The sequence below is a fragment of the Squalius cephalus genome (genome assembly GCF_949319135.1).
Source record: "Squalius cephalus genome assembly, chromosome: 15".
Taxonomy (NCBI): domain Eukaryota; kingdom Metazoa; phylum Chordata; class Actinopteri; order Cypriniformes; family Leuciscidae; genus Squalius; species Squalius cephalus.
This window is the reverse complement of record NC_137136.1, coordinates 16,021,959-16,045,170: the sequence shown is the minus strand read 5'-3', so window position 1 is coordinate 16,045,170 and position 23,212 is coordinate 16,021,959. Positions and strand designations below refer to the sequence as shown.

Sequence of the window (23,212 nt, the reverse complement as noted above, 5' to 3'; positions counted from 1 at the left end):
TTAAAAATACAGCTGCCAAGTTCTTAGAAATGTGCTTTTTGTATTCAGGTAGCTTCTTATATGGTTGAAATTTAGTATAAAATGTAGTATAACCATCAGTAAATGTATAAAAATTTTCTTACACCCTGAATACATGTGAGTCTATACATCTTAATCATTATTTTCACAAAAAAATAGTAAGTAAAAAGTATAATTTCGAGGCAAAACGTTTTTTTGTTTGTTTTTTATATAAATATCATGAATTATTAAATCATAAATATTTCACAAAACATGTAATTTTACATAAAATGAACTAAGCTTGTCTTGTTATAAAAGGTCAAATTACCTTATTGACCATGACAGTCATGACAGCATGCATTTCTGATATCATTTTCTGGTCATGTTAGTTGTCATGGCTTTGATTTGGTGGACAAAAGTGAGTAAAGCAGTTTTGTTAAGATATTTTTTTGTGTTCTAAGAAATAACAATTATTGACTGTCAAATTACTTATTAAATAAGTCTTGAATTAAAAAAAATAATAATAAAGCTTTTTTTTCCTTCATTATGTTATATGTTTTACTTTATTTCTCCCAAAAATATCAAACTCATTTTAATTCAGAACTTAAAAATATGCACTTCATAGATGAAGTGTATTGAAGTCATTATATCTATTCATTTTTTTATTATTATTACACATCCAGGCAAAAAACCAAGCATCGCTTCATTGACCCATGTACAAAATTCTCAGAGGTTATGGATTATCCACAAAAAAAGCAAATTAAGCCAAAAAAATCACAATATCTGAAGGATCTATACCTTTCCCATCACCTTCCTGCTTCACCTGGGGTGGCTTGACACATTTAGGTGCGCTGCCAGACCTGAAGGAATGAGAAAGAGATAAAAAGTGAGCGTGAGCGTGTGTGTGTGAAAGAGAAAAGTTAAACTGTGCATCACTGCTGACACTCACACAATGTGCTCACGCACTGCCCGAGCTTGTGGACAGGTGTCTGTGGTGGTGTCAGGGGGGTCCGGGGTGCTGGCGCTGGGTGTGGGTGTGGGTGTGGGAGGCTGCGTCTGAGTGAGTGTTTCAGCACGGCGGTGGCGCGGGGGTCCACTGAGCGTGACTGGCCTCTCCCCGCTCAGTCTGTCTGGAACCAACCCGTCTTTATTCAAATTCAGATCTGAGTATGGACAACTCACCGCCCTAACAACAGGAGAGAGACTCGTTTGCATTTGAATGCGCATTATGAGTTGTGTTTGTAACAACATATGTATAACTTACGTGTAATGTGTCCCATACCGAGGTCCTCGAATGTGTCCGACTCCGTTGCATCCTTGGGTTGGGCAGCCTTGTCCTGGGGGGACTGGAGAATCTCTGGGACCTGATAATATTACCATTACGAGTTAGATTATGAGTCTGGTGTGGCCATGTGCTGAAATACTTTATATTTGTGTATCGGACAGTATGTTACCGTTGGGGTGTTGTAGAGGATGACCTGTTTTCTGACACCAGCCTACTGGGTGCAGTTCAGGGCTATCGGCATCTAGCCAATAATCATACTCGTCACTCCAGCCATCAAAATGGATCTATATATATGTAAACACAAAGATTTAGTGAAGATATACTAGCTGTACAAGCATATTAAATATTGTATGTCCATGTCAGCTTCTAATTAGAGTTAATTAGATAAAACGGATATATTTGTGTGTAAACCTTGACTCTGTGGTCTTCTGTATCAGAGATGGTGGAGACACGGATGAGTACGGCATTACGTTTGTCCACTGCCTCTAGCTTCATCCCAACTTGGAAGCCATGTGGTGGTCTCTGGATGGCCAAGGATCAATATGTAATTAATATCCTTTTAGGGAGTGTTTCTCACCACTGTCACCTTTAGCTTGTTTGCTATTTGTTTATATTTATTATGAAGAGAGCTATACTAATACATTTGAATTGTGTAGAAGATTAAATTAAGTTGTTTAAACACAAAATATGTATAAAACAGAACATATGTCTTTTATATTATCATTGAATTAATTCTGGTGTATTTTTTCATCAAACTGCCCACTACTTTGAACCAGATCAAATGTGTTTTATTCTTTGTAAATTTTATTTCTATGTTGTTCAGGCTGACTCTGCACTTTTGCACCACACCAACTACTAGGACCTTTCAAATTACATTTTACCAATTATAAATTATAGTAAATGATTTACCTACACCTCTCAAGGTTCATTGCAATGATTTAAACTGTACCTGTTTAAAGGCTCTAGCTGGTGCAGCTTGGGTTCCAGTTTCTTCAAGGTACTTTTCCCAAGAAAAACTCTTTGGGTGCTTATACTCTAAGAAAGACATAAATAGACTTCCAATAACTTTAAAACAACTTTTCATGCACATTAGAGCTTGTTAAAAAAGAAAAGAAGAAGAAAACTAATTCTGGGGCTTTCAAACTGGGGTCCAGGGGGTGCTATGGGGTCCGTGGTAAATTTGAGAGGGAAAAAAACATACAAAATGTCTAGTTTGTTCGTGTTTTCTTTGTTGTTTTTTTAATAAAAAGTGCTATACTTATAAATGTAATTGAATAGAAGATGTTAGATACATCGTAAATTGTAAATATTTTCCAGATAATTTATTTTGACTTTAGTACAATGACACATAAAAGCTACATATAAGAGAGTTAAGTTAACAGAGAAAATTATTAAAGGGAGTCTGACCTGCAGGTGTGGTGAGTGTTAACTCCACCTCCTCACAGTACCCGACTGGATGAATGTACGGACTGCTGGCGTCACACCTGAGAACAAACAGAATGCATTTACAACCACATGCACATGGGGACACTCATATGGCCAGTATTCTGCTCACGATCTTACCAATAATCATATGTATCGTCCCAGTTGTCAAAGTGAATGAGGAGCCGGTTGTCGACAGCAGCAGCAATGGTTGCTACGCAGATGAGTGACGGGTTCTTCCTGTCAACGGCTTCCAGCTTCATCCCAGCACGGAATCCTGACGGTGTGACTGACTAAATAGGGCAGATAACACACGGTTAAAGAAGAAAGCATGATCTCCTGGAACAGAAACTATTGAGATATCTCTTATTATCTTGAAGTGTGTGCTTATGAAATGACATACTGTATTAAGACTCTTGAAGAGATGTTTGGGGGCCAGTTGACCCCTACAGTTCTTTACATATGTGTTCCAGTTAAAATCTCCATCTCTGCAACCTGTTAAATCATAGTAAAGAACAGCATATGCAATACATTTTACTAGCAGCATATGCAGCAACTAAGAGTGTCCACAAAAAACTTTTTTAAACAACATGACAACTATGCTAACATAACCATGCTTTATTAAATAAATGATTAAATTATCTAATATTATATTTAATTATATTTATTATTTATAAATAAATTACAATACTTGTAATTACAATACTATTACATCTATGTTGAATATCAGAATAACAGCTAGTAGACCAGTTTGTCATCACACAGTTCAGAGTGAATATTGAGTTTACGTAGTTTTAACACATAAAGAAACATCTATAAAACAGATCTACCATGTTACAGAAAATAAAAGTAGCGTTTTGCATGGTTGATCCTTGCCAACAGTTGTTTTTTTTGTTTTTTTTTACAGTACATCTTTATTAGTACATTAAGCACCTTTTGGAAGCAATAGCTTGAGGCCGGTTTTCTCACACCAGCCTGGCGGCTTCACATCCCATGAGTCAGCATTTACCCAGAAGTCATAGCACTCAGGGTAACCATCAAAGTGAAGTCGAATCCTGTAACCTTGCACCTGGAACAGAGAAAATACCTTACTATAAGCGCAACCTAAAAACTATATTTAGTTCTGTGCTCCTAATAATCAGACATCAAGTAACATCACAGAAACATTTGACCCTGGTTACCTCTGCAACAGTCAAAACACAGAAGAGAGCAGGGTGACAGGGGTCCAGTCCCTCTAACTTCATGCCAACTTTAAATCCATTCCTACTCTGCGGAACAGACTGGTGCTGTATTGCAAACACACAAAAACAAAATTATTGAATTTCATTGATGTCATGCTTTTAAAAAATCTCTCAATTTTTTTTCAAGTAACACTTTTTTCTAATGACAAAACTGAACTGACATCAAACTTACCATCCTAATCAAGATCAAGACAGAAATATAAGTTATATATGCTGTGTTTCTCACCTCCTTAAAAAGTTTCAAAGGAGCAGCAATGGCTCTCTCTTCCTCCAGATAAGCTGACCAACTCCAGGTTTTCTTCTTAACAGGAGGTGCTGTCACTATGGAAACAGCATCACAGGCACTTTAGATGGCTTAAAAAAGCGTGTTTATAATACATGGAAAGGATGAGTCTGAAACTGACTGAAAATATACATGACACAATCTGTACAACCTGCTAAAAGACTCAAGTTGGGATGCACCAATTTAAAAAATATTTTGCCAACACTGATCCAAAATAAAATAGGACTAAAACTCAAATCAGTCAATCATTTTAAATGTAACCAGTGAATTTAAGCATCACAACATTATAATGTATAGTATGAATACAAATATGAATATGACTATACTATTTACATTTAACAGTGTTATTACATAATTCATTTGATTTTTTTTTTTAAATAACTTGAGTTAATTATGTGATTGTAAGACAGCAAAGGTCATTTAAATTAAAATTTGTAACCTTAATTAAAAAAAATGGGAATTGAGCATGCACAATTAAATTTCAGATGATATATATCCAATATCCTAAAATAAAAAAATAAAAAATCCCTGATATCAGATGATAACTGATATGGCACCAATTTATTGTGAATCCCTAGACATAAAGCATGAGATACTGTCTGGCCAGAGTTTATATTTCCGTGTGTGTGTGTGTTAGCTAAATGAAAATGACCAACCTAGTCTAGCAACTTTAGCCGCTCGTCTTCCCTTCGAGGATTTAACCTTCTCCTGAAAAAAGAGAAAAAAAATAAACACTGATCAATGCAGTAGTTCATCCCTGTTGAAAATATGCTCTTTTCTGTGAGATTTGTGTGTGTTACCTCTTCCTCCTCTATGTTGTCCTCCTCTTCATCTCCAGATTCCATAAACATCTTCTTCTTCTTTCTCACACGTTTACCTAAACGCTCTCCTTCGAATGCCTCAGCTGGGGTTGACCTGCACACACAAAAGAACTTATAAATTCACCATAAACAGTGCAACTGGCAGATCTGTGTAAGTGCCAAAAACACCTGAAAAGTACCTGCCACTGGTAGGCTGCACACAAGGAGCACTGCAAAATTTGCCCTGTAGGAAAGACTCCTGTGAACCAGAGTGACCACAGGACCTGCAGTTTGCAGTGGCCTCAGTGATGGGAACAATCACATTGGGCACTGTACTCACGCTGGGGCTATCCACAGTGCTGGGGCTCCTAGTGTTGATGCCCCCGGCCTGCCTGTGGGGGTCAGTGGAAACTGGAAAAAAAAAAAAAAAACGAGCGAAATTGAGTCCTCAAAAATGAATTAAAGAGCAAACCATTCCTCTATTTGGTAGAAATATGTGTTGCATGTACTCACCCACAGTATTTGTCTGATGGTCTGTATTCAACTGGGGCTTTGCAGTCTGATTTGAAGTTTTGTTTTGCTCAGGGGAATTACTGTTGTTGGTGCTTGTAGTTTGAGGTTGTGGACCTGTAAGCTCCGCCTCTTTAACTTTGGGCTCTGCCTCTGTGACAATCTCCAGGGTGCCAAATTCAGTCATCCGAAACTAAAAAATGAACAGATTTTGAGATTTTTCATCAGCACATTCAGAATAGTCCAATATGTCCCTTGCATCACATTTATTGCATCAGATACATTTAACATTTGTACCCGAATGTCACTTCCAGGCAATGTGGCTATGCCGTCCTTCCAGTCAAGAGCGCTCATCATGTCAAAATCGGTTCCAGTGGCAGCAGGACCACTACTCGTAGATGTCTCTGCCATCTTTTCCAACAAAATGGAAGACAAAAGAGAAGAACATATTGTTACAACATGGACAGATGACAGAAATAAGGATCTTAAAGGGTTAGTTTACCCAAAAATGAAAATTATGTCATTAATTACTCACCCTCATGTTGTTCCAACCCTGTAAGACTTTCGTTCAATTACCTAGCAGCCTATGAAGGAATGAGACGGCTCTCAGATTTTATCAAAAATATCTTAATTTGTGTTCCGAAGATGAACGAAAGTCGTACAGGGTTGGAACAACATGGAGGTGAGTAATTACTGACAGAATCTTCATTTTTGGGTGAATTAACCCTTTAAAGCTAAAGGGTTCACCCAAAAATGATAATAATCCCATAATTTACTCACCCTCAGGGCATCCTAGGTGTTTATGACTTTCTTCTTTCAGCCAAACACAAATGGAGTTATTGTAAATAATATCATTGCTCTTCCAAGCTTTATAAGGCTGGGCAACAAACTCAAGCTCCTCTGACATTTCTCTTTAAAAATTCATTTTAAACTTAACAGTGTTTTGTTTTGCTCTATCCTCTGCGCTTCCACGTTCATCAATACATCTTATGTCGGGTCAGAGGTCACTCTTCTGCAAGAACTAGACTTAAGTGCGGCCGTTACCGAAGGCCAGTCATTATAGTTTATAAAGTTATAATTATGGATAATTTTCATACAAAAACACATAACTTTGTTTCAGAAGGCGAGCCATATGGATTACTTTTAGGATGGATGGATGTGTTTTGTTGGGCTTCAAAAAACAAGATACCATTCACTCCCATTATAAAGCTTGGAAGAGCAATGATATTATTTAATATAACTCAGATTGTGTTTGGCTGAAAGAATAAAGTCATAAACACCTAGGATGGCTTGAGGGTGAGTAAATTACGGGAAATTTTTCATTTTTGGGTGAACCAACACCCATTGTCCACAACGATATCTGAAGGACCCCTAACCCTAGTTTTGTTTTTGTTTTAAACTTATTTTAATCTATCTACACACTTAGTTTCTTTAAATTAAAAAAAAAGAGTTTAAGTTATAATTAAAGTTAAAATAATAAGATTTCAGGATTCAAGGTTTTTAAGATCTGAATGTTCTTTAGGGTTTAACCAATTAACCTTTTCAGTCATTCGTGATTTACAGGATATGGATTATAGATATAGATATAAAAATATGTTCTACTTTTTTCGTTCATTTTTTCCTGATATTTTTTCCTGACTTTTCCAGGTCTATAAATCACACTTTTACAAATAGGCTTCCCCATCCAGGATTTCCAGGACTATGGGAATCTTGGTTCTTCAAAAAAACTGTTTCAGAGGGGGTGAATTACAGTAAGTAATATCTTGATTTTTATATGCTCGTTATTTTCTGCTTTAAATTATTTTAAGTCTTGAGGGCTTTTAATTGTTGAGGAAGACTGCTGAGCCCCCCTGGTTGAGAACCACTGTTTTAATGCATTCACATAACTGCACTTTGAGAACCAAGCATCAGCTGTGAGTGTCATATAAATATTAGCGCACATTGTTTTAGTAAACATAACAAATCTGTCGTTTTCAATATTCAAATACGACGTTCTCGTTTCGAAAACCGTGTTTTGACGGCGGCTGATGAAACGACCGCAACTTGGGATTACGAAATAGCCGCGCGTCGCTTGTAGTTCCAGCCAATTCCGCTAGAGGGCGACTGTTGCTCGCAGTACGGATTGCACCAAGCACTTAAACGAGGACAAAAATATGTATTTCTACATTGTTATGATGTTATTTTTTATGGACTAGCTATGTATATAAACTCTCACTGAGACACTTAAACTACTTTGGTGGTTATTAATGGAGGAAAGCGATTAAAAGTAAAGTTAGACGAACAAGTTCAGCTTTTCCTTGTTTTAAAAGAATCTCGCTAAATCTGTGCTTTTAAAGAAAGCGGATAATCGCGATGACAAGTTAAAACGTATATACTCACAATGGATTAGTTTTTGAAGAAGAAAGTCTTTATTCAAGCACGTTATCGTTCGTATACAGTAGGCAATAGTGTTTTAACGTTCTTGACCTGTCGTGAGTCTTAAATCAAAATATTATCAAAATCTCAGACTGTACAGTAACGGTGCCCCGCGAAGATCACCCAAAAGCTCGTCTGGTTTAATACAAAACGTTTGTTTGGATATTTCAAGTGATGACTGAATTTATTCTGAGCATAAATAAAGTGCAATGCGCGAGCGCCCATTATTAGCATTCGACTGACACACAAAATGGCGGAGGATAGCAAAGGGCCGCCGACACGTCTAAAGTATGTAAATTATAACAGTTTTCTGGTCTGATTCACGTCGCTCGGACCTTCAAACAACACGGGAAGGCCAAGTGTACAACTTGTTTTATTAAAACGCAATGTTTTCCCCTCCGTCAACAAATTCCTTACTTTCCCCTTGTCACGGAATGTCGTTAGCCCGACTGATAGCCCCGGCTAGCTGTAACATTAGCAGGGCAGCCTACAATAAACCAAATCAACAGTTTCACGTTCATATCCAAAAGAAAAACATTTCCCGAGGTACTTTGAATGAGTTGTCATTTATCAGTATATAAACATAATAACTCGGGTGCATGCAGACCCGGGGAAATAACAAATTGCATGCTTTTAGTTTCTTCTGCACAAACTTGACTTCTAATTATCTTTACGGTTTTTGAACCTCGTTGAAAATAGTCGCAATGGTTGAAAACTGTTAAACAAGAAACGCACTCTGTGTTAGTATCGTTGTTTACTGCGTGGGTGACGACATTAACGTCATATTTATTGATAAACGTGCAACTCACCTCGTTTCTCTCTTAACTCTTATTTAGACCTGGATGGTGGCGTTATTGCGCATGCGCCGGTTAATATGTGTCTGTCCAACTTCTACAGCCCCGATAAACTTCACCACAGCATATATTTGTGAGTGATTATCTTAATGTAACGGAGAATCAGAGGAACTGAGCCTTATAGCGTCCTTACATGACCCCAGCATTGACTGCGATACCCGTTTCAATCGGTGCTTGTTGCGCTAAAACAATCGAAGGCCTTATTATTACAGATATAGAACATGGTTTTGATCCCCTTTACGTTTTTACGCATTTTAAACAAAAACAGAGCGCTTTGTAGTGTTCAAACGGGGTCACAAATGATTCCATTTTAATGGAGTCCTAGTGCGTGCTCACTGAAACGAGCTGTTTTCAGAGTGTGATTTTTGTATCTGTTCAGTTTACAGTCAATGTAGCGGTGATCCTCTGATTTGATTTCCTGTAACCATCACGTGTTCAGGTTTTACTCCGCAAATCTCTTTTGAAGGGCATACTTCGCCATATGCAATAAACAGAGAAAGGCAGAACTTAGTAATTAAAACAACACTGCGTCGAGCTTCAAACTGAAGTTCGTAATATTTAAATACAGTGTTTTGACAGCCGCATTGTTGCAAAAGTGGCGAAAAGGAAGACAGCGAACTTAGCGAAGACGCCACAAGATGGCGCTGTGAGCTTAAAAGTGGAGGTTTCTTCCTAGACTCAGGTTGGCACGTTGTAAAGTAGGTCTGAGGCAAATACAGGAAACAGATCATTCCCATTTATAAAAGTAAATTAGTGTCAAATTATATTATGTAAATGATCTGTGGATGACAGCTCTGTTCCTCTTTGTGACCCATGTCTCGATTACAGTATAGCGCAACTGTGAATTGTTTGTGGTACCTTATTTTTTAAAGCACGTTAACTACTTTCACAATAAAACGTATTCAATAACCGCGCATTAGCTTAAAATAATTGTTTCCATTCCAAAAATTAGACATTCTTTACTGATCAGACAATTTCATTACAAACACTTACCAATGCAATCTTAATACTGTACACAATAACATTAACATTCCGATTTAATATTCTTTCGGTCTCACAACTTTATATCTCTTTTATTTTCAAGCATCTGATGCAACCTGTCTCAGTCTCACTAGTCTCACTTCATCTCATTACAATATAGTACAGTCAGAACACCATTAAACATTGTATTTCTTTACAAATAGTTTTTATCAAATAGGGCTAAAAAATAATTAAATAAGATATGAATGTTAGGAAAACACAGTCACTTTTGATAGAAACTCTGTAGTCATGTTGCAAAAGCATTGGTCCAGCTAACATAAAAAATGAACTGTGTTTAAAATCATTAGAAACATGTTCCGGCAAAATGTATTGGTCTGACAAAAAAATTGTCTTAGTGTCCACGAGTCAGGGAGAAAATGTTTTCATTGGTGTAGGTGAAGCCAGGAAAGGTTGCTCCAGACTCCTCACATGCTCCTAGCGAGTGTGGAACAGGAAGTTCTGTAAACCGAGGGTCAATGTTCGTGAGGTCACCAGGGCCAGACTGAAATGTAAACAAATGCAAATTAATATCTATATGAAATAAGCTCATGTCCTGTAAGCACAGCATTTACTCACACTCACATTTTTTTCTTCTGTGGAACACTAACAAAATATATTTAGAAGAATGTTTTTTTTCTGTACAATGAATATTTGGATCCCATTGACTTTCATTGTGTGGACAAAAAAAGAAAATCTTCAAAATATCATCTTTTGTGTTCCACAGAAGAAAAGAAAGTCATACTGGTTTAAACAGTAAAACCATTTTTTTAGGTGAACAATCCCATTAAAGACAAATGTGTCAATAAAAAACTCACCAGTAAGGGAACAAAAGGCGGAGAAATTTTCTTTGTAACAAGGTCATCCCATTGAATAGATGAGAAGAATGGATGAGACTGCAGCTCGGTCTAAAAGCCAAAAAATGGGGCAAAATGACATTTAGCCACTCTTCCGTTTAGCAAGATAAACCAATTTCAGATTGTGTGATTGTTCGTGAATGTGTCTGTGTGCTTGTTGGATTACCAGGTCACGTTTGGCTCCTAGTCTCTTCGTCCTGTCCCTGTTTAGCAGTCTCTTCAGCAGATCTCGGCCTGCACTAGACACTCCCGTTTTTAGAACCAGAGGCTGATAAATAATATTTCTGAGCATATCAAGACGATCTGCACTGTAGAAAGGTGGCTGGAATGAGAAAGAGTTTGTGTAAAACACACCTGTCTACCTGTATTATTTATCTATCTGAGCATTCATTGGTGGGTTTGTTTACCAGGCCGTAGAGCATTTCATGGAGAACAGCGCCCAGGCCCCACCAGTCCACAGTCCTGTCATACTCCTTCTGCAGGAGGACCTCAGGTGCTAGGTACTCCGGGGTTCCACAGAAGGTTTTGGTGGTGCCATGTCCACTCACGCCCTCCTTGCACAGGCCAAAGTCGGTCAGAACCACATGACCCGCAGAATCCAACAGAATGTTTTCTGGTTTCAGGTCCCTGTGAGCATGTGAGAAAGATGGATTACTGTAAATCTGCTGAAAGTTGGTGATCATTTTGTTCTTACTAAGCACAAACGAATGAGCTTATCAGCATTACACAGGCACAGATATTTCAGAAGAGTGTTGTTACCTATAGACAATCTTCAGGGAGTGTAAGTATCCTAAAGCACAGGCAATCTCAGCAGCATAAAATCTGGCTCTGGGTTCTCCAAACACCCCCTCTCTCTGCAAATGGTAAAAGAGCTGCAAAAATGAAAAATAGACATTCATTAACACAATAATACATACATACAACATAGTATTATTTGGACTTTTGTATCATATAATTTATATGAATATTTGATAAATTGTTCTGTCACTTAAAACAGTGATTCTCAACCTTTTTGACTTGAAGGCCCCACGCTGTCCAACAGAATATTCAAAGTATGAACAGAACTATAAAATAATAATATTAACTAATGTATTATTAACACTGGGATACTGGGAGTGCCAATATATAATTTATTATATATCAAACTATATTAATTTTAATGAAGTTTGATGTCTAAATATATGAATAATATTCATCTTAATAATATTTATAATAATATATTGGAATAATATATTAATTATCCCTTGGAAGTTTGCTGAGAGAGACCCCTATTGGGCTCCGACCCCCTGGTTAAAAAAGTTAAATTTCAGTCAGACTAAAACAATAATTCATCTTTTTAAAATGTCCTGTAAATGCAGTTTTTCCTGAAATTGCTACAGTCTGGTTTTGCGAAGACGGACTAACAGATCTAAATAGCGTGACTGTAGGCTTCGTCCACTACAATTGGCCTCAGAGTTGTGTTTTTTCTTAGTAACTTTTCGATTTGATATTCAATTACACTTTGTATATTCAGACAGAGAGATAAGAACTATGCGAAAACCAGCCGTAGCACAATTATAACTTTATTATAAATATATTATAAACTACTATAACTATTTTATAAAAATATCTGATAATCTGACAATAATCCTGTTATTGGCCTCTGACTTGAACCTTTGGTCTAGATTCAAAGCTGTGTGTACTTGGTTGTGTCTATATACCTTCTTATATTTCAGGGACAAATATGTACTTAGAAGTGAGCTAAATCTGACAAAAAATACTTATGGAGTCCTCATTTGTATAAATGGTATAGAAATATAGTACATAATTTTTTTTTTTAATTGTATAAAAGCCAATGTTTTCTGTTAGGGTTAGAGTGTGATTTAGGGTTAGATAGCTAAGGGGTAGATAGCTAAGTAAGCATACCTCTCCTCCACATGCATAGTCCAGCACTAGATAGAGTCTGTCCTTAGTCTGAAAGCTGAAGTGGAGCTTCACCAGGAATGGATGATTAAGAGTCTTTAACAACACCCTGTGCTCACACATGACATTTATTTCCTGTAAAAAAACAACAACACAATTAATACATACAGACACATACAGAACCAAATAATTATAGTATACTCCTAGTCATACTCGCCTCTTTCCTTGTTAAAATAATGTGTTTCTGTAGGACTTTGACTGCGTAGTATCTGCCATTTTCCCTGTGTGTGGCCAAGAACACCTGAATAAAGACATTCAAACCAGGTTTAAACAATATTTATACATTATTGAAAATACAAAGCAGAGTGGGTCCCTATAAACATTATACCTTGCCAAAGCTTCCCGTCCCGATAACCTTCAAGTAGTCAAAATCAGCAGCAGATACCCTAAAATCATATAGAATTAAATATTTATGTGTAATTGTATGTGTTTGTGTCCATATAGACTGATAGTTGAGCACCCTATTTACCGAGATTGTGGCTCTTCTGTTAATGGATTACTGTAACAAACCTAGGAAAGAGATCGGGGAGAGAGTCAGCAGCTTACTCCAGTGACATATGAAACCATACCACAGATCACTTCACTTCCTGTTACATCTATAGATTACACAGGTCAACCAGTATAGCAACTCAAATCAGTGTAGCTGACTTGACGTTATGTTTCTGAAAGGACCTTTATTAATACTTTAAGTAAGATACTGCTAATCTGTATGTAGGCCCAGGACATACAAGTGGACATGAGCTTGTTAAAGTTCACTTACAGCTGCTGCTCCGTCATCCTCAGAAAGACTACCCTCAGGTCGCAAGAAATGCATCCTGGAATGAGAGAAACCATATCAGAGAAATGCAGCTGTTTTTAACAAATGAAAATCTTTAGTTCTAGCTATTTTCTCATAAAATTGCCCCAAAGTCAGCCAACACCTATGCAACAGTACTTGTCTACTGGTTTCACGTTGGAATGTTGCTATAAGTAGGTCATGGTCTTAAAGTTGCACTGGTGGTCAGTCTGAAACATGCAGTGCAACTTCAGTCATTCCTGATTTTTCAGCTGATCTTTGCAGAAATAATAAGACAATCTTCTGAACTCTGCACTGGAATGCACTCAGAGCCATGTGCTGCTTCACTTTTAGCTCACGCAATGGAAAATGATGACTAGACTCACTGTCGATAGATTGGGTGGCTGGATCCAAGCTTCTTGTCCTTGATCAAAGCTGAGAAAATAAAATATTATAAGATTATTATTATGAACTGAAATATCTGCTGCATATGGTGGACATAGAACAACCTTTGTAAGACTAAGCAAATATGTATATTTGAACATATTTACCATTACCTTCCAAATATTGAATTTATATTTTGATAGATAGATAGATAGATAGATAGATAGATAGATAGATAGATAGATAGATAGATAGATAGATAGATAGATAGAGTAGGAAATCTTTTGAAATATTTAATTTACTGTGACAAACAAGTTCTGCGTTATATCTTACGTATCTAATCCCAAAAATGTCTCTTCTTATTAAAGTTTGAGGAAAAAGTAGGTTATTTGAGCTTACCTGTAAAATATGAAACTATTCCCTTCATTTTTGCATAAGTGACGGGGCTTTTATCCTTTTTCACCATGTTTTCGACGAGAAAGAAAGCCCTGGCTTGCAGCTGTGAGTTGTGAGTCCGTAGGTAGTCTGCTGTTTTACCGGTCAGTTCTGGTTGAGCGCTGCTTCATGTCATAAGGGGAACCGTCCGTGACCGGCTATTTTTTGCAGGACACGTGGTTCCTTCCAAAAGCTGTGACGCCACTGCGCCCGTTTTTGTCAGATAAGACACGCTTGCTGAGCTCTCGTTTTCCCTTTTCAACATACTGCGTCTGAACTCAAAAGAAATATAAAAATTGCCACAAAAGATACAAGGTTGTTAGAGGGCGCTAAATAAACGCGAACGAAACGTTAGACTGAGGTAAAAATACATTTACAAAAGCTTTGAGAAGAGAAGAACCGATTTGCACTGAAGTTTAGGCCTACTGACAGGACAGAATATTTTTTTTAAAGTCTTCCAAATTCCTCTTTCACATTCTACTAACATACTTTGGGTTATGTATTTAAATGTGTATATTTAATAGAGAATTTCATAAGTGGGCTTGTGTTTGGAGAGGGTTTCAACTCTTCTTGGATAGACTATTACCTTCCAATAAGGGGGATCCCTCATCAACCTGTCTGGCTCTTAATAATTTAAGAGTTCTCTAATTGCATGTTGGCATGTTAAAACTCTCAATCAGCCAACTTTACAAGTTACATAAGAGATGCCTGCTTGTCACCACAGCCAAATACACATACGCAAACATGAGAGACATAAAAGCACATTCATTAGACATTGATGCTGGAAAAATTAGTCAAGGGAACATTCTGAACAGGTAAAGTGTCTCTTGATATATGTGCAGATCAACAACAGTTGAAGAAAAACACATGTGTTTGTACTTGCAGAGGTACTACGTTGAAGAAGGGTTTATACAGACATGAAATACTAGATTAAGTGATAGATTCCTATATTAGATTAATGCTTGACAAAGAAAGAGTGAAAATCTGAGAAAAGATGAGTGACAAGACTGTTGTCATACAATTCCCAATTATTTATTAAGGCTATACCTTCCAAGAAATCCACTGATCTCTCTGATCTCATAGAGGGGTGGGGGTGTGGAGTATAGAGAAATCTATTTTTGGCAAGCAGAAGGTTAAGGGACAGTCAGCCCTGATTAGTTTCTGAATCAGAGAGATGACACCAAGACACACAAATACTCTCCACCCATGCACAGATCCACGTATCTTTGTCAAATTACCTCAAGGATTCTCATTGGGTGACACAATTAACAATCTACTGTAGAAACAAAAAGTGTGAGTGATCTGGTGGCCATGTACCCACATTTCTCAGAACAATAAGATATCACATTGTAGCTGTTGTGCATCCCAATTTAACTAAATGCTGCCTGATCACAACAAGACAAATCACATGAGGTGCCTCATTTAAGGTTTTAATGGAAACCAATTAAAACATATGTTGTCAAATGTCAAAAACTTGTGCTAGTCTAATACATTTGCACAACACCCTCCATTTTTTTTTATCTAAGCTGCTTGTGTTTTTGCAAGACCAGAAACATTGTGGCTAAATGTTAATCTTTAATTACTTAAAATCTCTTTGGCACAAGAGAAACAAATTGCAAACAAAACAAAACATGGTTTTATAGTGCAAACAAGATGGTTCAATTTCCTTAAAATTTCTATAGCCATTCTGTAGCTATATGGTTTATCTTGTACATAACTCACTCATCATGAGTAAAAGCTCCATGAATTCCCATAAGTCATTTGGCTATACCACCATTATAACCCTGAGGTTTGACCTTAAACTGGTCTAGCTGGTCTCCCAGCATAACCAAGCTGGGTCCAGATTCAACAAATTCTTCTTCTGAAAGAAGTTAGGACATTCATAAGACTTGTTGGGAGTTTAGCGCTTTATCACTCTTTTTTAACACATTTTTTATTTGAAATAGATATTTGTAAAGAGTCCGTCTCAAAACAGAGTGGTCTGTTGCATGTTTGCGCTCATTTTTTTATCCGTTTTTGTACAGTTGTTACTGAATATCAAATTTAGCAAAAAGTCATGCCTTGCATAATAATGACATTGTCACTTAAGAGTATTCAAGCACATCCCAAGTGATGCTATAGTCTAATCAGGGTTTCTCAAATCTGGCCCTGGATGGGCCCTGCCCTGCAGTGTTTAGCTCAGACCCTAATGAAAATCACTTAGGCCTATACTTGTAACTCTGAAGACCTTGATAAACTTTTTCAGGTGATTTGGGTTGGAGCTAAGCAGGGCAGTGGCCCTCTAGGGCCAGATTTGAGGAACCCTGCTAAAAGGTTGTAGTGCTTAAAATTTGAAATAAACCAATACTTTCATTTAACTTCTTATCTTTGGGGATTTAAGACAAGCTGGAGATTATCCTAACTTTAATAAGTTATTTACCATGATTTTAAGAAGAATCAGAATTTGATTTCCTCTTAAGTTTGTCTTAAGAACAATCTTAAGAAAAAAGATAACATCCGTAAGAAGTAACTGTTTTCTTAAGTAAGAAAGGAAGAAGAAAAGAGCAAGTAATAAATTGTTTGTGAATGTTTAGCTGGGCGGTCGACAATTTTTTTTATTTTTTTTATCAGAAAGCATGAGCAGTTTTTTTTTTTTTTTTTTTTCTGGGCTCAGGTGTGCTTTATTGACTCGGGAGGCAGGCAGCGCCCTAACGTAGTGCACACGCACCTGAAATTGCGCGTACCCGTGACATTCCTGAGAGTTCACGCACAACACGAATCACGCCTAGAAAGCAAGGCTTGTGTGAACTCGGAAGTCTCCATGTGTGGGTTGACAATCACATGTACATTAGGAAATTTGTGAAAGGTGTGTTGTAATCACACTATCAGTGAGAAAGGAAACATAATAACAATACATTTGCTACATGTTTAAGATAGATCTTGCGCTCGTGGTCAGCACAGTGACGACGTGATTGCCCTCCCGAAGGAACCCGGAGAAAAAATAACATATTCCGGAAGTTTACCGACACCTGCAACTATGACCGCCTTAACATGGAAACTTTTCTCTCTTCACGGGGACTAAGCACCACTAGCATCGCAGAGACATTGGGAACACCTCAAACAGGTAACTTTCTGACGCTTTTCTGTGCTATAGCACTGCTCTATTTGGACTCTTGTGGGCTGAAGTAGGAAAATGCCAAATGACGATTATTTGGCTTTAAAAAAAACAACAACAAATCTGTTCACTCTTGGATGGGTTTTAAAAACATCGCGATAAAGCCCCCATAATTGTTTCGTTTAATCTGATATATGTAGGCTATTCGTTCGAGCCAACATGTTGGTGCAGGACTGTCTGTTCTCTCCTTCGGTTTCGTGACAGTTCGGTTCAGAAATGCCCGAGCCCTCGCAGATCAGAGTGAACTTGAGTCAGAAATGCGAGACGTCACACCCAGAAAAGCCCGTGTCTCATACAGAAACTTTCTCGTGTTGAAATGTCCAGTCTTGCTTTCGTGTTTCAAATACATATCATAACGGTATTTATGGTCGGAAAGGCCTTTGTTTTATGAAGTATTGTCTTAAGTAAATACACTTCATTCCTCGTAAAATATCGTCTATCAAATGAGCTCGAGCGTGTAGCGCTTTGCAATTGAGCTACTGCTAAACATTAACCTTTAATGATCGCCAGCCCAGACCGTTTCCAAACGTGTGAGTGAAAGTAAAACATGTATTTTAGCCCTCTGGAGTGTGTTTGATATGTTAGAAAGGTTGGCAAAACCAGGTGAACGTCTCTCTAAGCCTGTTTAGTGTTAGGTCACTGTAATTTCCCTAGTCTCAGAGATATAACTTCTGCAATTGCTGAAGAGACCCGTAGAGCGTACAGGATCAGGATCTGTAAGGTAAGGTCTGAATATAAAAGAGTGATTTTATGTTCATTCATTTGAAGTAACTTCAGGCTGTTAACATGAATTGTCATAATAGTATCAAATAACATAGTATTTCCATAGGACAACATAATATGTATCAAATTCTCTAGCTTCTCTCTCACCCACCATTTCCTTCTCTCAAATTACAAAGTACTTTATTGATGTGAATGTTTTGCATACAGTATTGCCAAAGCATCAACACACACTCATGTTTACTTGTTTAATGCCAAATTTACACTTTAAAGGTGGCAAAGAAGTACTTCTGAAGTGGCATATAATTGTCTTTACACAGACTGTTTCATTGATGCTCAGGGGTAGCATTAAACACATTTACAACGGTACACACTGATGCTAGGGCTGAGGTGGGTCAGAGCATAGTCTGGGTTTAATGCAGCATTAGCCTATGTCTGTACACTTAAATTTGGCCAGGCACAGAGCAGCCTGAACATGGCGATGTAAATATGCCTTATAATGAGGACAGACTTGTATTCTTTTTACATGCAGCTAATTATAAATACTATGGAAGCTTGTTTCCACCACAGAATATAAAAAAAATGTAAAAGGTAATTGCGACTCTCTTTCTCTCGATTGCAAGATTACAATTGACTTTAAAACGCGCAATTGCAAGTTTATATCTTGCAATTCTGATTGTATAACTCACAATTGTGAGTTTATATCACACAATTCTGAGAAAAAAGTCAGAGTTGAAAACAAAATCGCAATTGCCTTTTTTTTTTCTATTCAAAGGCAGAAACAAGCTTCCATAAAATACTGAGCTAACCCAAAACTTTATTTTCTTTATGTATTGTTTTTACAAATGAGGACACTGATATTGCAATATATCCAATAAAATACACATTTAGCAAGACATTAATGAATGTTAAGTAATTTCTACTACAATAAATCAACTGGTGTGTTTGAAGATTAAAGCTGCTTTCAATATAAATTTGGCCTTTACAGATGCATGACTGTACTCCCCGTAACATCTGCATTTGATCACTTTCTTACAATGTAGGACAATATAGGGAATGAGATTTTCAATGTAATTCACTCTTTTACTATTGTATTTGTGGACAGAGAAATTATTTCTGTCTCACTCTCACCCTCAGCAGTGAGGAACTTTCTTCTTCTTTCTCACTTCTTCAGGCAGTAAAATAGTCCACATTCCTGGACATTGCTGGGAGAAAACAAGAGTGTGAAAAACAATGCAAGAACATGTTTAGACCTAGAGAGTCTGACTCAGTGTGTGTGTGTGTGAGTGTGAGGAAGAGAAAAGGATGATTAAAGGGTTAGTTCACCCAAAAATGTCAATTCTGTCATTAATTACTCACCCTCATGTCATTCCAAACCCGTAAGACTTTCGTTCATCTTCGGAACACAAATGAAGTAGCCTGGGAAAACCCAGACAGCTTCCGGCAAATTCAGATTTGCTCGAGAAGTAGTCTGGCAAAGAGCTCATTCAAGCCCATTTTCATGGCCTAGAAATCGCGGCACCAATCAGAAACGTTGAGGCGGGCTTTACACAATGACGATCGCTCTGATTGGTTTTAGGTCTATCCAATTGCGCCCAGAGGCATTTGAGCGACGTCCGCTCAACTTTTAAATGCATTATTATATTCAAATTGCAAACACATGAGGACAGTCTCCATGAAAGATCCACTGGCAGATGAACGTGCTACTACATTTCTCTCCGAAACGGTAGGAAATTAAATTAGATTTAATGGAGGATTTTAACTGTGACACGATGATTGACAGGGCAGTTTGACAGGATGCACACGACAGACCCGTCCGATAAAGATGACGAAGTAGTATGTCCCAAAGCTTGCCTACTTTTTTGCTACACATTCAAAAGTAAATACCTTTTCTTCACAAAAAGAGTACATACTTTTATGGCGTAGTGTAACTTAGGCGAATTGGGACGCAGCTTTACACGATGACGATCGTTCTTGACGAGGCATTTGAGCGACGTCTGTTGGTGACGCCCCTTTGGAAATGATTTGTCTATGGAGCTTTGCCAGACCATAACTCAGTTACTACTGAGAATGGTCTGGTTTTAACCAGGCTACAAATGAAGATCTTTTTGATGAAATCTGAGCGATTTCTGTCCCTTCATTGACAGCTACGCAACTACCACTTTGACGTTTCAAAAAGTTCATAAAGAGATCGTAAAACTAATTAATATGAATTGAGAGGTTTAGTCCAAATTTTCTGAAGAGACACGGTCGTTTAAACAGACTGAATTTAGGATTTTATTCACATATAGACATAAGCTCAACCGAACCTGCTTGAACAAACCTCTTGTGGAAGCTTAAACTTGCTGCGTAATACTCGAGAATGAACCTCATTGTTTCTACCACAACTGATGTGTGAGTTGATGAATGTTTATATGTGAATGAAAGCCTAAATTCAATCTGCTCATCATATAGGCTAAAGCGATCGCGTTTCTTCAGAAAATTTGAAGTAAACCACTCAATTCAAATTGATTAGTTTTACCATCTCTTTTTGAACTTGTTGAAGCATCAAAGTGGTAGTTGCTTAGCTGTCAATGGAGGGACCGAAAGCTCTCAGATTTCATCAAAAAGATCTTCATTTGTGTTCCAAAGATGAACGAAAGACTGTTTTGAACAACATGAGGGTGAGTAATAATTGACAGAATTTTCATTTTTGGGTGAGGTGAGTTAATGAAACCCAAATGCTTAAAAAGGGTCAGTTTTAATTCTGAAAGTTGATGACATCAAATCATGCTGTTCCATTCTGATGTTATCAATGCCTAAGGTGCTTCTCACACTTTAGCATGACAGACCGACTGTTTCTAAAATCACTAAATCTGTGTTATATTTCTTTTCTTAAAGTGTGTGTTTTTTTGTTGTTGTTGTTTTACGTCTTATTGCGGCATGTGTGTCATAGGCACTGTGCTGACAGGATGTATAATTACAGTTATAACTTGGGATTTGCTGAGGTCTCGTCATCGGACCAACATGTTTTTAAACATGTCCGTTGCACACGGTATGATAATATGTGCTGTATACATCTGTTTCACAACACTGAAACGGTATGTACAGAAATTCTATCATGCGTCACATTATTTTATTACAGGGAGTCATCATCACCTTCACATTTGGAATAAGTTCTTGCGTTTAACCTGTCTGACTCCTTGTTTTGGCAGGTGTGTATATGTGAGAGTGTTAGGAGATGACATCCCCATGGTGCATGCTTGGAAACAAGATCACTGCTCTTGGACGTGCCGATCTGTCCAAACATACACACATGCCACGCTCTGGCTTACTGTGTGTAGTGCTCTTCCCTGATGGCACAACCCAAAATTTTACTGTCAGTGTGAGTATAAGAGTGTATACAGATGTGTTGGGATCATTGGATGAGCGAATATGTCTGTCAAAGCCCTAGAGAGAGAGGGGTAATGTGCATGTGTGTATGAGCTTGCCTTTATTGGCAGTTAGAGGGTGGAGATGGATATTAAACTGGTGCTTCTCTTCTCGGATATTAAACTGGTGCTTCTCTTCTCGTGTTCCATATTGCACTGCTGCAACCTTGGCTTCATATTCTGAAGGACACCCACCCACACTTACGTGCACACATGCATGTTTTTCAGACAGAAACATATAGGTCAGTCATATACAGTGGTGGTCAAAATTGATGGCACCCCTGATAAATATGATAAAAAATGGCTGTAAAAAATAAATCTGCATTGTTTATCCTTTTGATCTTTCATTAAAAAAATTCACAAAAATCTAACCTTTCATTGAAGTAAAAGAATTGAAAGTGGGGGTAAATCACATTATAAAATAAATGCTTTTCTCCAAATCACGCTGGCCATAATTGTTGGCACCCTGTTATTAAATACTTTTTGCAACCTCCTTTTGCCAAGATAACAGATCTGAGTTTTCTTCTATAATGCCTGATGAGTTTGGAGAACACCTGACAAGAGATCAGAGACAATTCCTCCATACAGAATCTCTCCAGATCCTTCAGATTCACAAGTTCATGTTGGTGCTTCTTCTCTTCAGTTCACTCCACTCATCAGGTCAGGGAACTGGGATGGTCACGGCAGAAGCTTCATTTTGTGCTCCCTAACACATTTTTGTGTTGATTTTGATGTTTGTTTTGGACCGTTGTCCTGATGGAAGATCCAACCACGGCCCATTATAAGATTTCTAGCAGAGGCTGTCAGGTTTTGATTTTTTATCTGTTTGTATTTGCTAGAATCCATAATACCATGTATTTGAACAAGATGTCCAGGACCTCCAGCAAATAAATAGGCCCGCAACATATAAGATCCAGCAGTATATTTAACCATAGGCATGGGGTACTCTTCATCCCTGTTTGCACCAAACACATCTGCTGGGTTTGCTGCCAAAAAGCCCTTTTTTTGTTTCATCTGACCATAGAATCCAGTCCCTTTTGAAGTTCCAGTCGTGTCTGACAACTGAATATGCTGGAGTTTATTTTTGGAGGAGCGAGGAGGATTTTTCTTGAAACCCTCCCAAACAACATGTGGGGATGTAGGGGTTGTTTGATAATTTTTTTTTTAGGCTTTCTGACCCCCAAGACTCAACTAATCTCTGCAATTCTCCATCTGTGATCCTTGAAGAGTCTTTGGCCACTCAAACTTTCCTCCTCACCGTCCATTAAGACAATATAGACACATGTCCTCTTCCTGGCAGATTCGTAACATCTTTAGTTGATTATAACTTCTTAATTATTGCCCTGATGGTCAAAATGGGTACTTTAGATATTTTCTTACAGCCACTTTCTATTTTGTGAAGCTCAACAATCTTTTGCTGCACATCAGAACTATATTCTTTGTTTTTACTCATTGTGATGGATGATTCAGGGAATTTGGCCTTTGTGTTTCCTCATATATAAACTTCTGTGAAACAAGAAGTCATAGCTGGACAATTTCATGTTCCTAGTCACCCTGGTGTGCTAAAAAAGGTAAATATTAATGGGAATATACTTCAGAGATATTTTTCTCATAAAAAATTCTAGGGGTGCCAACAATTATGGCCAGCGTGTTTTGGAGAAAAACATTTATTTCATAATGTGATTTACCCC

At 37.6% G+C, this 23,212-nt stretch overlaps 3 protein-coding genes across 9 annotated transcripts in view; 1 reads left to right on the top strand and 2 right to left on the bottom strand.

The window, feature by feature from the left end:
• l3mbtl1b (L3MBTL histone methyl-lysine binding protein 1b) overlaps nt 1-23,212 on the bottom strand; it is a 28,308-nt gene that overhangs the window by 2,903 nt on the left and 2,193 nt on the right. Inside the window, exons 1-19 of one of the 7 annotated variants that reach the window (XM_079894292.1) lie at nt 6,074-6,124; nt 5,836-5,949; nt 5,542-5,731; nt 5,369-5,439; nt 5,229-5,272; nt 5,029-5,143; nt 4,885-4,936; nt 4,172-4,266; nt 3,886-3,990; nt 3,638-3,773; nt 3,108-3,199; nt 2,846-2,997; nt 2,690-2,766; nt 2,232-2,317; nt 1,694-1,804; nt 1,452-1,566; nt 1,262-1,361; nt 947-1,183; nt 796-857 (exon numbers count right to left, since the gene is read on the bottom strand). In XM_079894292.1, the coding sequence (XP_079750418.1) occupies nt 796-857; nt 947-1,183; nt 1,262-1,361; nt 1,452-1,566; nt 1,694-1,804; nt 2,232-2,317; nt 2,690-2,766; nt 2,846-2,997; nt 3,108-3,199; nt 3,638-3,773; nt 3,886-3,990; nt 4,172-4,266; nt 4,885-4,936; nt 5,029-5,143; nt 5,229-5,272; nt 5,369-5,439; nt 5,542-5,731; nt 5,836-5,949; nt 6,074-6,079 (1,960 nt within the window). In that variant the 5' untranslated portion in view covers nt 6,080-6,124. Of the gene's footprint in view, nt 1-795; nt 858-946; nt 1,184-1,261; nt 1,362-1,451; nt 1,567-1,693; nt 1,805-2,231; nt 2,318-2,689; nt 2,767-2,845; nt 2,998-3,107; nt 3,200-3,637; nt 3,774-3,885; nt 3,991-4,171; nt 4,267-4,884; nt 4,937-5,028; nt 5,144-5,228; nt 5,440-5,541; nt 5,732-5,835; nt 5,950-6,073; nt 6,125-6,318; nt 6,345-8,688; nt 8,715-8,762; nt 9,181-23,212 lie in introns of those variants that run through there. The other 6 variants (XM_079894287.1, XM_079894288.1, XM_079894290.1 and 3 more) reach the window with 6 other exon arrangements.
• Nucleotides 9,744-14,517, bottom strand: sgk2b (serum/glucocorticoid regulated kinase 2b). The gene is made up of 12 exons (XM_079895241.1): nt 14,202-14,517; nt 13,805-13,853; nt 13,404-13,458; nt 13,113-13,153; nt 12,972-13,029; nt 12,801-12,884; nt 12,587-12,718; nt 11,441-11,553; nt 11,089-11,308; nt 10,848-11,003; nt 10,643-10,732; nt 9,744-10,329 (listed from the first exon to the last, which is right to left on the bottom strand). The coding sequence occupies exons 1-12, from the start codon at nt 14,266-14,268 to the stop codon at nt 10,180-10,182; spliced, it is 1,215 nt and encodes a 404-aa protein (XP_079751367.1). The 5' UTR covers nt 14,269-14,517; the 3' UTR covers nt 9,744-10,179.
• ptpn3 (protein tyrosine phosphatase non-receptor type 3) overlaps nt 16,984-23,212 on the top strand; it is a 22,765-nt gene continuing 16,536 nt past the window's right edge. The window contains exons 1-2 of the mRNA XM_079894285.1: nt 16,984-17,340; nt 21,306-21,475. Coding sequence (XP_079750411.1) covers nt 21,332-21,475 — 144 coding nt within the window. The 5' untranslated portion in view covers nt 16,984-17,340; nt 21,306-21,331. The remainder of the gene's footprint in view (nt 17,341-21,305; nt 21,476-23,212) is intronic.

What these genes read in the sequence shown, in the direction of transcription:
- sgk2b (XM_079895241.1), bottom strand. Translation starts at nt 14,268, where the DNA reads ATGGTGAAAAAGGATAAAAGCCCCGTCACTTATGCAAAAATGAAGGGA. An exon ending in GGACGGGAAGCTTTGGCAAG is followed by an intron (nt 12,885 to 12,971) that starts GTATAATGTTTA and finishes GTCTTTATTCAG; the next exon opens with GTGTTCTTGGCCACACACAG. An exon ending in ACTATGCATGTGGAGGAGAG is followed by an intron (nt 11,554 to 12,586) that starts GTATGCTTACTT and finishes TCATTTTTGCAG; the next exon opens with CTCTTTTACCATTTGCAGAG.